The sequence below is a fragment of the Felis catus genome, chromosome D3, assembly GCF_018350175.1.
Source record: "Felis catus isolate Fca126 chromosome D3, F.catus_Fca126_mat1.0, whole genome shotgun sequence".
Taxonomy (NCBI): Eukaryota; Metazoa; Chordata; class Mammalia; order Carnivora; family Felidae; genus Felis; species Felis catus.
The window spans coordinates 28,243,074-28,256,266 of NC_058379.1; the positions used below are offsets into that span (position 1 = coordinate 28,243,074).

The window sequence follows — 13,193 nt, forward strand, 5'->3', positions numbered from 1 at the left end:
CTGTCTCTTGTTAATAGTAGTCAACCTAATAGATGTGATAATCTCATTCTGGTTTTGATTTGCATTTTTGTGGTAGCAAATGATATTGAGCATCTTTTTATATGCTTATTGGCCATTTGTACATCATCTTTGGAGAAATATCTGTTCAAGTCCTTTGCCCATTTTTGAATGGGTTTTTCTGTTTTCTGTCATTGAGCTTTCTCTATATTTCTGGACATTTAATCCCTCATCAGATTATGTGGTTTACAAATATTTTCTCCCATTTTGTGGGTTGCCTTTTTATTCTGTTGATAGTATCCTTTGGTGGGCAAAAAGGTTTTAATTTTCAAGAAGTCCAGTTTGTCTTTTTTTTTTCCTCTTAATTCCTTTGTCTTTGATATCATGTCTAAGAAAACATTGCCATATCTAGTGTCATGAAGCTTTCCCCCATGTTTTCTTCTAAAAGTCTTATAGTGTTAGGTTTTATATTTGAGTCCTTGACCCATTTTGAGTTAATTTCTGTATATGGTGTAAGGTTCCAGCTTCATTCTTTTGCAGGCAGATGTTCATTTTTTCCAGCACCATTTGTTGATAAAACTGTCCCTTTCCCATTGACTGGTCTTGGCACCCTTGTGGAAAATCACTTGACCACATATGCAAGTGTTTATTTCTAGGCTGTCTATTCTGCCACACTGGTCTATTTATCTGTCTTCATGCCAGTAACACACTGTTTTGATTACTGTAGCTTTGTAGTCACTTTTGAGATCAGGAAGCATTAAGACTCCAGCTTTGTTCTTTTCCAAGATTCTTTTGGCTATTTGGTGTCCCATGACATTCCATAAGAATTATAGGATGGGTTTTTCTATTTCTCCAAAAATGTCATTGCAGTTTTTTGTTTTTTGTTTTTTGTTTTGTGTGTGTGTGTGTGTGTGTGTGTGTGTGTGTGTGTGTGTGCATTTTTTTTTTCAAGTAAATGCAGGGCTAAAACTCATAACCCCAAGATCAAGAGTTGCACACTCGACCAACTGAGCCAGCCAGACACCCCTGTCCTTGCAGTTCTGTTAGGGATTGAATTAAATCTGTAGAATTTTGGGTATTGTTGACATCTTAACGGAATTAAGTCTTTCAGTTCATGAACACAATATGTCTTTCCATTTATTTCTGTCTTTAATTTCTTTCAGCGCTGTTTTCTAGTTTTCACTGTACAGCTCTTTGGCCCCCTTGGTTATGTTGATTTCTAAGTATTTTTTTATTCTGTTTTAAATGGAATTGTTTTCTTGGTTCTGTTTTGTGTTTTTCACTGTTAAATGTATAGAAATGCAACTAAGTTTGTTGATTTTGTGTCATTCAGTTTTACTAAATTCATCTATTCTGTGGAATCTTCAAGGTTTTCTATATAGTAGATCATGTCCTTTGCACCCATCTTATATTTTAAAATTGTTTTGTAACTTTTTTCACTTAATAAATGTTTCAAACATTTCCCCATGTTTCATTTTTAGTTACAGATTTACCAAAATTTGTTAAAACCAGGTATTAATGGACTATACAGGAGAGAAGTGATTCCAGGAACAATGTGTATTGGGTGAAAACCTCAAATTCCCCCAAGCTTCCATTTCAGCAGGGCATGCTCACATCACAGATGTATCATTGGATCTGCCTCGTGAGCTGTCAGAGCTTAAAGGCTTGAAGACAGGAGCCCAAACCAAAGGTCTGAAGGCCACTGAGAGGGCCGGCTACTCTCATTTGGGCCCTTCCTGCTGCTCTCTGGCCATTGCTCTTTGTTTGGACTTTAAGTTCCACATGTGGGCTCCTCCAGGAATCTTTTCCTCTGTTGCAAGGGAGGAGGATTCTACCTTACCACACCTGGTCAGAATCCAGCTTCTGAGATTGACTCTTTATTCCTGCTATATGCAGAATAATATTCCTGCTATATGCAGACTGTGCTGCAGTCGTCAGATCAGCAACCCCAGGCAGGGGACAGGGGCCAACTGTCATGGCTCCGTGGAGAGAGTGACAACGGGGTATTGTATGTGGTCTGAGGAGGGGTGCAAGAAGGTGTCCAGGAGGGGGGACCTGGAAGCAGAGCCCCAAGGAGAATGGACTTTAGTGGGTGTGCAGGGAGAGGATGCTGGCCGTTGTCATTCAGAGGATGTGACATTGCTTGGCAGCTCTAGGATCCAGGGAATGGATTACTTTCTCTTTTGTCTCTGTCACAGTACAAAGAAAGATGGAATGCAGGAGGCAGTTGGGAATTCATCTTTATCATTGTGCTATGCCACAGTAAGGGTTTTCTAACTAGTCAGGCCATAGATCCTTTTCCTCAGCTGTACCTCAAAGCCCTTTAGAAAAAAGGAGGTCTGTTTCTACTGAGGGAATGTGAACCACTGTTTTTCTTGGACTGAAGAATCTAGTGCTAAAAGGAGGTAGGGAGCCAGCACTATGTTCGTGGCCTTGTGTAGGTGCACTACCGTATTTCTTCTGCTTTGTGGCACATCTCTACAAAAGCAAACATGGTGCCCATTACCTCAGTCACACCTTTCACCAAAGCACATCTTGATCTCACAAATGTTCACGTGTGAAATGTGACGTCTTCAAAGCAATGTGACATGGCCTCTTAATCTCTCTCAGAAGGTGCTTGTAAGGGTGACTGTGTCTTCCCCATTGTTCTGATTAAATAACTTATGAGCAATAGGGCTGAGAATTCCACCAAGGTGCATTCATTGCTCTAACCCAGGCCTATTTCCAGCCCTCAGTTCTGTCTTCCCTTGGAGCCTTAAGGCCCCCTCCAGCTTAACAGTTCCCTCCAGTCTTAACAAAAGCCCATTCCATACAGCTTTGTGGAGCTGAAATGTGAATCTGATCGTGGCATTCCTTTGCTTCAGAGATAGCTATAGAAGATGGTCTGCTTTCCACAGTGGTGCCTTGCTGGGCCCTGCCCCTCTCCCAAGCCTCCTTTCTCCCCACACTCTGCAGCAGCTTGTCAGGCTTATTCTGCATTTCATGCCATATCCCCTCTGCCTGACATTCCCTTCCCTCCTCTTCTGGCTGACTTCTCCTCAACCTTTGGGACTCACTTCAATTGTGATTTCTGTAGGAAGGCCAAGCTTAGGTAGCATTCCACCTGTGCAGACATCCATCACTAGGAGCTTCCTGAGTGCAGAGCTGAGCCATTCACAGCTTTACTTTCCCTCGACTTAGTCCAGTAGCAGGCTCATAGCAGACAACCACCAAGGTGGATGGATGAGAAAACATCCTATTGATGCTATGAGTGGGTTAGTGGTCAAGACTCGTGCTATGACGAGTACCTGTGCAACAGAGCCCCTCTGCTAAGGTAGCCTCTACTCTGAGTGTTCTTGGGGAGTCAGGCTTGTCTTTGGCTTGCACTTAAGTGATTTTGATGTACTTCTTGAGGGGACATACAATGTCTCATATACTTAAGGAACTGAAAAGCACTCCTGTAGTCAGGTGGACACTCCTCCCTGATGGCCTTCTCAAGACTGTCGCTGAGTCAGCTCGAACTTTTTTGGTGAAAATGACAAGTATGCAGATCCAGTTACCTTAGGCAGAAAAGTGAATGAATTAGCATTTTGAGTAGTCTCTTGTATAAAAAACTACCCCCAAAACCTGCTGGCTTAAAACAATAGCTGTTTTATTATTTATTTGTGATTGTGAAACCTGGCCAGGCCCAGCAGGGACAGCTCAACTTAGTTCTGCATAGAATCTGCTGGGGTGGCTAGAGCAGCTTGGGGCCAGAACAGGTCAGTCTGGGTCCTGTGCCAGGGCCTTGATTCTCACTCTTGTCTGGGTTCTTTGACCCTTTTTATGTGGCCAGCTTGGAGGTCTCTACATGGTGGTCTCAGGGTACTTTAACTTCTCACATGGCAGCTTCTCCAGAAGTCAAGAGTTGAACTGGACCTGTTTGAGGCTTAAGCTCAGAACTAGAACAGCATCACTTCAGTCACATTCTGTTAAAACAGGTCAGAGAGCCAGCCCAAATTCAAGGAGAGGAAAACACACAAGGGCAGGAGTCCTGGGGAAATGTGGTTCAGTGGAGCCTAATCAGATAGCTGCCTCCCCCGGCCTGTGGGACTGAGGTGTCTGGGGTGATCAGTGCTCAGTATAGCAAGTCCAAGGCCAAGCCCAGGTCATCAGGACTAGTTGTGCACATATGCATAGCTCTCACTGGTGCTCTGTCTCTCTACTTCACCTTTCATCTATAGGCTTTAAATCACTTCCCTGCAGGCAGTGTCATCCTAGCCCTCCAGCATCTCCAGGAGTATCCCCTCCTAGCTTCCCCTGGAGAAGTACATTTCCATACTTGAATCTCAGGCTCTGGAAAAAGCAGCTTGTGTGGCCTTGGGCAACTTTCCTAACTTGTGTGCCTCAGTTTCCCCCTCTGTCAAATGAGGATGTCAGAACTATCTACTTCAGAGGACACTGTGAAACTTAGAGAATATCCTGGGCTGTGCTGCCTGCAGGGCTTGAGTGGCACATCAGATGCTCATTAGAGCATGTCATGGACTGGGAAGAAGAGGTCCACAGGGCTTACCCCAGTGTGACTCTGCCTCTCCTGGAAGGAGTAGCTGGCTGGTACCTCCAAGGACTGGCCCATTGCAGCTTCCTGGGAGGTTCCTGAGTAGAGATGGTGGTGCTAAGGGGGTTGACACTCCTCGCCACTGTCCTCACCATACTGGGAGACATCTGCTCTTCTGAATTTCACGAGGCTCTTAGTGGTACTAATCGTTGCCTTCCTCTGGTGTCTGGCAGGACTCTGAACCTCACTTAGTCTCAGCAGTAAGTGCCGTGGTCTGCACAGCCTGGGCCCAGAGCCCCTACTGTCCTTTCTTGTTTCTTGAGGCTTCCCTATCAGGCATTTGTCATGGCCCAGATGGGCAAGAAATCCACCTTCTTGCTACTGCTTCCTTCCCAGGTCCTCAGCCTGTGGAAAAGTGTGGCACATTCTCAGCAGCAGCATTTCAGGCTCTCTGGCTTAGCACACCTGGCAGCCACCTGACCCAGGAAGGGTGTGGTGTGCCAGTGTAGTTGTGAGTGCACAGGCACAGGGGTACCAGTTTGAGCATTCCCAGTCCTTCTCACCTGTGTTCTCAGCACCTGCCTTCTTTTACCTACTGTATATTGTTTTCTGGATTCTTCTTTTGAAGATGAAGATGGGACTAATTAGGGTCTGCCATCTAGACTATGGAAGAACAACTTGCAATAACTCTCTCTCCTCATGCCCCCGGAGTGTGCTCCACTGCTGGTTCTGGCTCCTTCAAAGCTATAAGAGTACCGAGCTGTGTTGGGGCTTGTCTTGGGAACCCTTGGAGTAAAAGCTCAGATCAGACCAGGGCTGAATTTCCTATATGTTTGGGACAGCTTTGAGTATGCATGTATTCTAGGAAGGCGATCGGTAGCCACTTGGCTAAGTTTCACCTTTCACTGTAGAGCTCCGACTCTTGAGTATGTACCTGGAGGTGAGCGAGGGTCTCAGGGACCAGACTGGAGCTGCCAGTATGATGTCAGGGGCTTGTAGCAGGCTGTGTTGTCTTGGATTTCAGTAAGTAGAAGAGACGAAATAACATGTAATGTGATTTCCAACTTTCCTAGGGTTTCTCCTTGTTCTCTGAGACAAAATGGGTCCCTTGCATTTGGCACACCTGCTTGATACTGGCCTTGCACAGCTGTGTTCCCCACTACCACATGACAAGAAAGAGAGCACATTTCCCTTTGTTTTGTGGAAGCTCAGGCTCAATTTGCCTGTAGGGGTATGGCTATCCAGAAGAAGGTAAGGTGAGCTGGCTGTTTCTTGGGGCCCATGCTGGCCATTGCCTTTTTGAGTACCAATATTTTATTTTCTACACTTAGGCACTAGCCCTAGCAGGATTTTGAGCTCTTAGGCAGCCACCACCTGCCTCTGCCCTGCCCCTCCCTGCCTGCACTTGCCACCATGTGATTCTAGAGCTGGTAACCCTCATTCTGGTGTCCATGCCAACTCCTCTTGGGTAACAGAGACAAAGCATGCTCAACTAAGATACTCCTCAGCAACAGCACCTTGACTATATCAGTGATTGCTGGTATTCATCATGCATCTAATTTGTCACTAACCAAATGTTACTGAGCCACCACTCACCAGACCTATGCTAGAAGCTGAGAATGTGGTAACGAACACGGCAACAATTGACATGCCACTCTTACCATGAAAGCAGATGAGGGAGCCAGACAAATGCCCACAGGCCCCAGGCCCCAGGAATACTTCTAGTCTGCTGGGTTTCAAGCTGTCACGATGCCTTTGCCAGTCTGGTCCACCAAGCTATAGCTAGCTACCTAGCTTCATGGGCTCCTGGTAGGGTCTGCACCCTGCACTCTAGGAGCTAGTAGCTATAGTCCTTCCCCCTAGACAGACTGAACATCTGGTTGAATGAGGGCTCATCCTGTAGAGGAAGTTCAGCCAGAGGAGATGCTGAGATTGCTGACTTTCCACGGACTTTGATGCAGCACAAATGTATAGGAGGTCTTTTGGAATCAGAAGCATGATGAGGGAAGTGATGCGTGTGATCGCAGTCAGCTACTGGTCCTACCCAGCTGTCAGTGAAGCAAAAAGGCCAGGGTGCTTTATGTGTCCAGGCTGTCAGCCAAGTGCAGATCCATGGGATGGGGAGATGGCTGGAGGTATAGCCGTTGTGACTCAGCTGTTGTCGTGACCTGCTCATAGCCTTTACAACTGTGTGTCCTCAGAAGGTGGCCAGCTCTTGTCTGCTGGACATTTGTGCAAGTGCCCAGGCGATTTGTGGACTCAGTTGTTCTAGTGACAGAATGCTTTGTGCCACTTTTAGACTAAGCTATTTAATGTCACTTGGAGAGTCTTCCAGCAGTTTATACTTTAACTGAAACTGTTAGATCACTCCACTCTTACAGATAACTTATCAACAGCCTATTATTTTTTCCTAGGAGCAGTGATTAAAGATATTACTCAGATAACCACCATTTCAAAATTTTTGATTCTGTTGATACTGTCCAATGAATACAAGCCAAGGTAGACGTTGTGTGTGTGTGTTTTTTTCTTTGTTTCTAGGCAAGCCAATTTTTTCAGTTGATATTCACCCTGACGGGACCAAGTTCGCAACTGGAGGACAAGGTACGTTCACAGAGTAACAGAGGGAGTACTCACAGCCCTGCCACCTTACTCTGCTTCTCCTGGTTGTCCACTGAGCTGAAAATAGAACACTTCTGTTTTTCAGTATGGATAAGATTCCATTTAAAATGTATAATTATAATCTATTATCTGAATAGGTTAAATAAAAATTCTTTTTTGGCTCTAGTGTGCTTGCTCTGTATAAATACTTTGGTAGTGGGTGTATCTTTTTAATTCCTATTCATTGGGCTAATATTAAAATCAGTTTGCATCCCCAAGCCCCAACTTATTGAACACGGAGAGTGGCAGGTGGTCCCGGGGGTAGAGCCCCAGTCCCAGAGGCTAAGGTTGGTTCCTCATCTTTGTTCTGGCCACACTTGCTCATCTGAAAAGGAGGAGGAGGTGACTGAACTATGTAGGTAGTCGTGTAGTTATTAGGCCCATTTTCTGGGTTCAGAGGAATTTGGCTGAGTTAGAGAACAAGTATGCTGTAGGCAAGTAAAATGCCCATGCCATTTGAAAATACGGTCCAGAGTGTTGTCAGTGTACTACATCCAGTGTTGCGGTGTCACAATAATAGCCCTGCTTAGAAAGACAGTCATTTATCAGGCCACTACACCAAGATATATATATATGGTGGTATAAAATAGCATTCCCAGAGCCCAGTCCCTGGTAGCTTCACCCCAGAGCAGTGTCTTTCTTTGGCCAGCGACTCCCTGGATAAGAGTGCTTCTGTTAGTTCCAGGTCCTCAGGCTGGGTGCTGCAGAGTGGGCTGTCTATAGACTTCCTGCTGCAGGGGTATGCAGGGAGGTCTTGATTTCCTTCCTGCATGCTGTGGGCTGCACCCAGATGGTGCCCATGATGTCACCTACGGCCACTGGACTAAGCTGAGGGACTGGTTTTTTTCCTCATCCATAAGAAGAGGCATACCTTCCCACCCTTCTCAATAGAGTAAGGTCAAGAAGAGCTGTTTAGGAAATATTTTTACATAGTGGCCAATAGGCAGTTTCAGGTATGCCTTATGGTAATTCTTATCTGTCCATTTGTAGGCATTTAGTGGTTTTTACTCCTCTAAACTAGTTCAATGAGGGGCTAGACTTTTCATTAGGTATCAGTATTGGAAAGCTTAGAAAGAAAAATCATTGCCAAGATGCACACATAAATTTTTTAGCAGAATACTGTATCACTTTATAACACTAGAACAGTAAATGCCCTCTTTCAGTTGATCTCCCATCTGCAGGTGAAAGCAAAGGGCAGATAAGGTAATGAACCTTTTTTCCTATGTTCAGGGCACATTTCATTCAGCCATGGAACCAGGCAACATCTGGAAAGGGACCGAAGTACCAACAGGGATGTGCTGCTATCCTTGGGTCCTGAAAGGGTCCTGGGACATCAACTTTTCCAGCTCTTCATCTTACAGATGAGGAATCTGGGTCTTGGGCCTGGATGAGGACCTTCTGGGAGTCTGGAGAGATCTGTGTTAGAGGCCAGACCAGACCTCAGTGCCCTTCTATTTTTTAGTGCAGAGTTCTTTTCAAAGTCAGGTTGGCCTCAGCCTACTACTAAATCCACATCGGTTTTGATCCCCATAAACACTTGTTTTCTTCATCTTTTCCATATATTAGTAATGCAAATTTAGTCTCCTCCAATCTAGTCCATTATGGTTTATGAAAGCTAAATGAGGACTGTGTCTCAGAGTTAATATCAAATTTCTACTTATTGCACATTGAATTATTTTTGCTCCTTCATTCCAGGACAGGATTCTGGGAAGGTTGTGATCTGGAATATGTCTCCAGTCCTCCAGGAGGATGACGAGAAGGATGAAAATATTCCCAAGATGCTTTGCCAGATGGACAATCACTTAGGTATTACAGAGTGGCCCTTTGCAGGCTTTGCGTGTTGGCAGAGTGCCCAAGGTTAGCACATGTGTTTGTAATTAGAAAGATAAGGCCCCGTGCGGCGGTAACTCCCCTCGGCCTGCTGTCTGAAGGCACAGATGTTGGCTGCACACCTGGGTGAGTTATTCGGCAGAAGACTCGGCCCGCCCACAGAACCATCTTTGGACAGTCTGCAGGTACCTCTGGTGATTTCCTGCTCATGAGTCGTTACTGCCTGATACCATGGGGCTTTGGGGCCAGCGACCTGGAAGCAGTAGGGTTCTGGGGAAGGGTGTATTAAAGACAACTCACCAAAATGTCTCAAGATTGCCACTGTGTCACTCTGAGGCCCTCTGCCAGGACCCTTTTGTTGGTCAGACAGTGTTGTGGTTTCCTTTCCTACATTTAGCACCTTAGTTTCCTGCCTCTGAGCAACAGGGTGACTGTATCTGGCTCTGGTTTCCAACCTAGTTGCCTCCCCGGAGATGCTCCATTAACAGTTATGTCCTCCCTTCCTTGACTCTGTGTGTTCTTGCTCTCCCATCTGTCTCTCAGTGCCCTCCGACGTGGAGTACAAGTCACAGGCAAGCCGTTTGTGGGCTACAACTTGGATAGTGTCCCTTGTATTGCAGGGCTCCCAAAGGCCCAGCTGTGAGTTGCTCTAACCCATCAGGGGCCAAGGAGGCATTTCTGCTGGTCTTAATTTATAAGTGAAGAACCAGTCAACCTGCAGTGCTGACAAGTTTAGAAAATCCAAATTTAAAAGGGCTACAGATGGGATGAAGTCAGAGATTTATGCTCTAACAGGCTGCTCCCCTGAAAGTTTTGGGAAGGGCATCTCAGCCTTTTTAGTACTTGCCCTCATTTTAAGAATTCTCCCTGCTAAGAAACATATCTCATCATGAGACAGCCCTTTTGAAATAATGAGATTTAGTTATCAATTTTCATGGAAACTTACCTTCTCCTATTGACTGTTTGATCCAGCACTAACACTTCTCAGGTTGTGCAGAGTGTTGCCCTCCAAACTCTGTCCTGGTCATTTGTTATTACAACACAAGTAGAATAGTATTTGAACTGGATTGTTCTTCTGGGGCTTACCCACAGTGGATGCCTTGAATAGTTGAGACAGAGTAGGTTTTATAAACCCTTTGCATCTTGCCAGACTCTGCATAAAGCAAATGGGCGTGACTATTGGATTTTCATCACCCTATTTTTTTTTCTTCCCAGCATGTGTGAACTGTGTGCGGTGGTCAAACAGTGGGATGTATTTAGCTTCTGGGGGAGATGACAAACTGATTATGGTGTGGAAACGGGCTACGTAAGCATCATTTTCCTTTCTTCACATTTTATTTTTAGAAGCTTCTTGGCTGGTCTTAATCACAGTCACCTTTTCCCACTCTGGCACTGAAGTCCATAGAGCTCCAACTTCCTGAGTAGCAGGAAGACACGTAGGCCAGGAGTAGCTGGGGCCTGACCAGGGTGTCAGGAGGCCACCTACCTGCCTGAAGACCTGCTCAGTCACCCCCTTACAGGGCTGCAGAGTTTCTACCTGAAGAGCTCATCCTGTCCATTGCTGATGTTGGTGGTTTTGTTTGTTTTGTTTTCCAAATGAAATTTTCCAACATACAACATAGGTAAACATCAAGGTGCTCTGATGGAATTTGGGGGAGGGGACCCAGAGCCCACCCTCTTTGCCATTCACCTCATTCTCTGTCAGCCTCACCCTGGGATAGTAAGGAGTACCCCTTCAAAGTCCTGCTCTGTACCCACAATGAACTAACCATCACCTAGAAAACATTTTCTTTAAACCTAGACTGAGTCTCTCAGGGTGGGTCCTGGGACTCTGTTTCATAACCAGCTCCCCAGGTAACTCTGGGGGCTAGTCAGACTAGGGAACCAGACCCTAGCCCACTGCCTAGCCAAAGTGGCCCCATGGACATGGCCATGAGAGCAAAGGCATGCTGTCTCCTTTGGTCCACTCGGTGAACTTTTTCTGTGGGTCTATAAGAGTTCTGTGGGAGCAAAGGATGTTAACAGAGGCTGTGTGCATCAATGGTGTTAACACCACCTTCATGGGGACCCACCCAACTGCTCACATGGCAAGAGCTATGAGTGCTTTCCAAGAGGGCTTTAAAAAGACTGTTGGTTTTGCTGCTTTAGTCAACATAAATAACATATTTAGTATATAATTTGGAAATCTGAAAAAAATATATAAAAGAAAATCACCATCCCACCACCCGAAGAAAGCCAAAGTTAATATTTTGGTATTTTTTGTGTGTCTTAACCATTTTCCACGCATAGATGATACCCATGTTACATGTATTCTTTTTCTTTACATACTGATATCTAGCATATTGTATAAGATGTCCTGTGGCCTGCTTCTTTCACTTAATTATATATGGTGAACATTTCACCATGCAGTGGATAGTCTTTTACCACAAGATTTGTGATGGCTATTTGGTATTTCATAAAGTGCATGGAACATAACTTACCTAATCAGCCTCTGTTGTTCACCAATTCAATGCTTTCCAGCCATTGTCTGGTTTTGCTTTGTTCTGTCTGCCATGATAAGCTGTGCTGCAGTGAGCATCTCTGTGCAGTGCCTAGAGCATGCCTGGAGTGCCTTTCTGACTCCTCTTTCACACAGGTACATCGGCCCCAGCACTGTGTTCGGCTCCAGTGGTAAGCTTGCCAACGTGGAGCAGTGGCGATGTGTCTCTATCCTCCGGAGTCACTCAGGCGGTGAGTGGGGCTGCCTGTTGGGGTGGGCGGCCCTGGCAGCTGTCTGAAATCAGCAGCAGCACCTCCACGGCCCCCGTGGACTGTTTTGGTCCTTAAAGCAGCCTTGCGTCTGGGCCGTCCCTCCCCATCACCATCGGTCACACCCAGCCTGTCCCTCAAGGTCTGTGCAGTTACCATCCCCACTGCCTGCCTCCAGCTGCATTCAGTGCCCCCACTCCTGCCCTCATGGGGTATATGTTTATATCTTCAATGTAGAATCCCCACGTTCTGCTGTTTTTCCTGGTGAACTGAATCACTACCTTCATCAGTGGATCACTAAGTCTGTAAGCACACTTTATTTATTCCACAGAAACGAGCACACATAAAAAGGGGCTCAAGGAAAAGTTTTTCGCTTGACCTTGAGTAATTTCGCAAAATGTTTAATAGATTTGGAATGGAAAGGGACAGATTTGGACTGAAGAGGAAGAAGGGCGGTCAATAGCTGTCATAAGCCATGTGCTGTACACTCAGATGCCAGGGATACTAGAGGGACTATACCTCAGAATAGAAGCCTGTGGTCTTGCCCAAGAATGGCCTGAAGTGTTTTCCTAGTCAGGGTGACAGCAGAAGCCAGAAAGGCCTGACGTGCATGGTGGGTTGGCAGCATTTCACCACTGCTAGATCTTTACATACAAGGCAAGGGAGCAGCACAGAGTGGGGCTGGCTGAGTATCAAGGACCAGGACACAGATGGTTCTTGCTCCCTGTTAATGAAGGTGGCCTTTATCGTGGAAGAGACAGGAGCCATTAAAAGCTTTGAGGTATAAGAGGGGGATCATTCTGACAGGTATAGAGAAGAGCCTGTTTTAGTGGTTCAGATGAAAACTGCAAGGGCCTGAACCAGGCCTGGGATAATTGGGATAGAGAGGGAGAATGACTTGGGAAATTCTTAAGACAAAACAAGTGAGGGACGAAGGAGATTCCTAGCTGGTGCCTACATTGCCAGTGGTGTCCTCTCTCAGGCCATAATGATAGTGGGCTTACAGGGATGGACACCAGTTCAGTGTGGTATATGCTGAGTTTGGGGAGCGGGGATGGGGAAGAATGTCACAAGACCCATTGGAATTGAGCCTGGAGCCCTGGGAGAAGATGGGACAAGAGTGAGAGGTTTGGAAGGCATCAGCTATAATCTGCTGACAGGATATGCTCTGCAAATACTCTACAGACATGTTAAAGGTGAACAGACTTACCTCTAGGTGACCATAGATTAATTCTACATTTTTTTTTTAATTTTTTTTTCAACGTTTATTTATTTTTGGGACAGAGAGAGACAGAGCATGAACGGGGGAGGGGCAGAGAGAGAGGGAGACACAGAATCGGAAACAGGCTCCAGGCTCTGAGCCATCAACCCAGAGCCTGATGCGGGGCTCAAACTCACGGACCGCGAGATCGTGACCTGGCTGAAGTCGGACGCTTAACTGACT

The 13,193-nt window shown here is 45.8% G+C and overlaps 1 protein-coding gene across 5 annotated transcripts in view; it reads left to right on the forward strand.

Moving 5' to 3' along the window:
• HIRA (histone cell cycle regulator) overlaps positions 1–13,193 on the forward strand; it is a 105,984-nt gene that overhangs the window by 26,053 nt on the left and 66,738 nt on the right. For 3 of the 5 annotated variants that reach the window (XM_023241668.2, XM_019814902.3, XM_023241669.2), the window contains 4 exons: positions 7,052–7,114; positions 8,867–8,977; positions 10,217–10,307; positions 11,637–11,731. In XM_023241668.2, coding sequence (XP_023097436.2) covers positions 7,052–7,114; positions 8,867–8,977; positions 10,217–10,307; positions 11,637–11,731 — 360 coding nt within the window. The other 2 variants (XM_023241670.2, XM_019814903.3) reach the window with 2 other exon arrangements.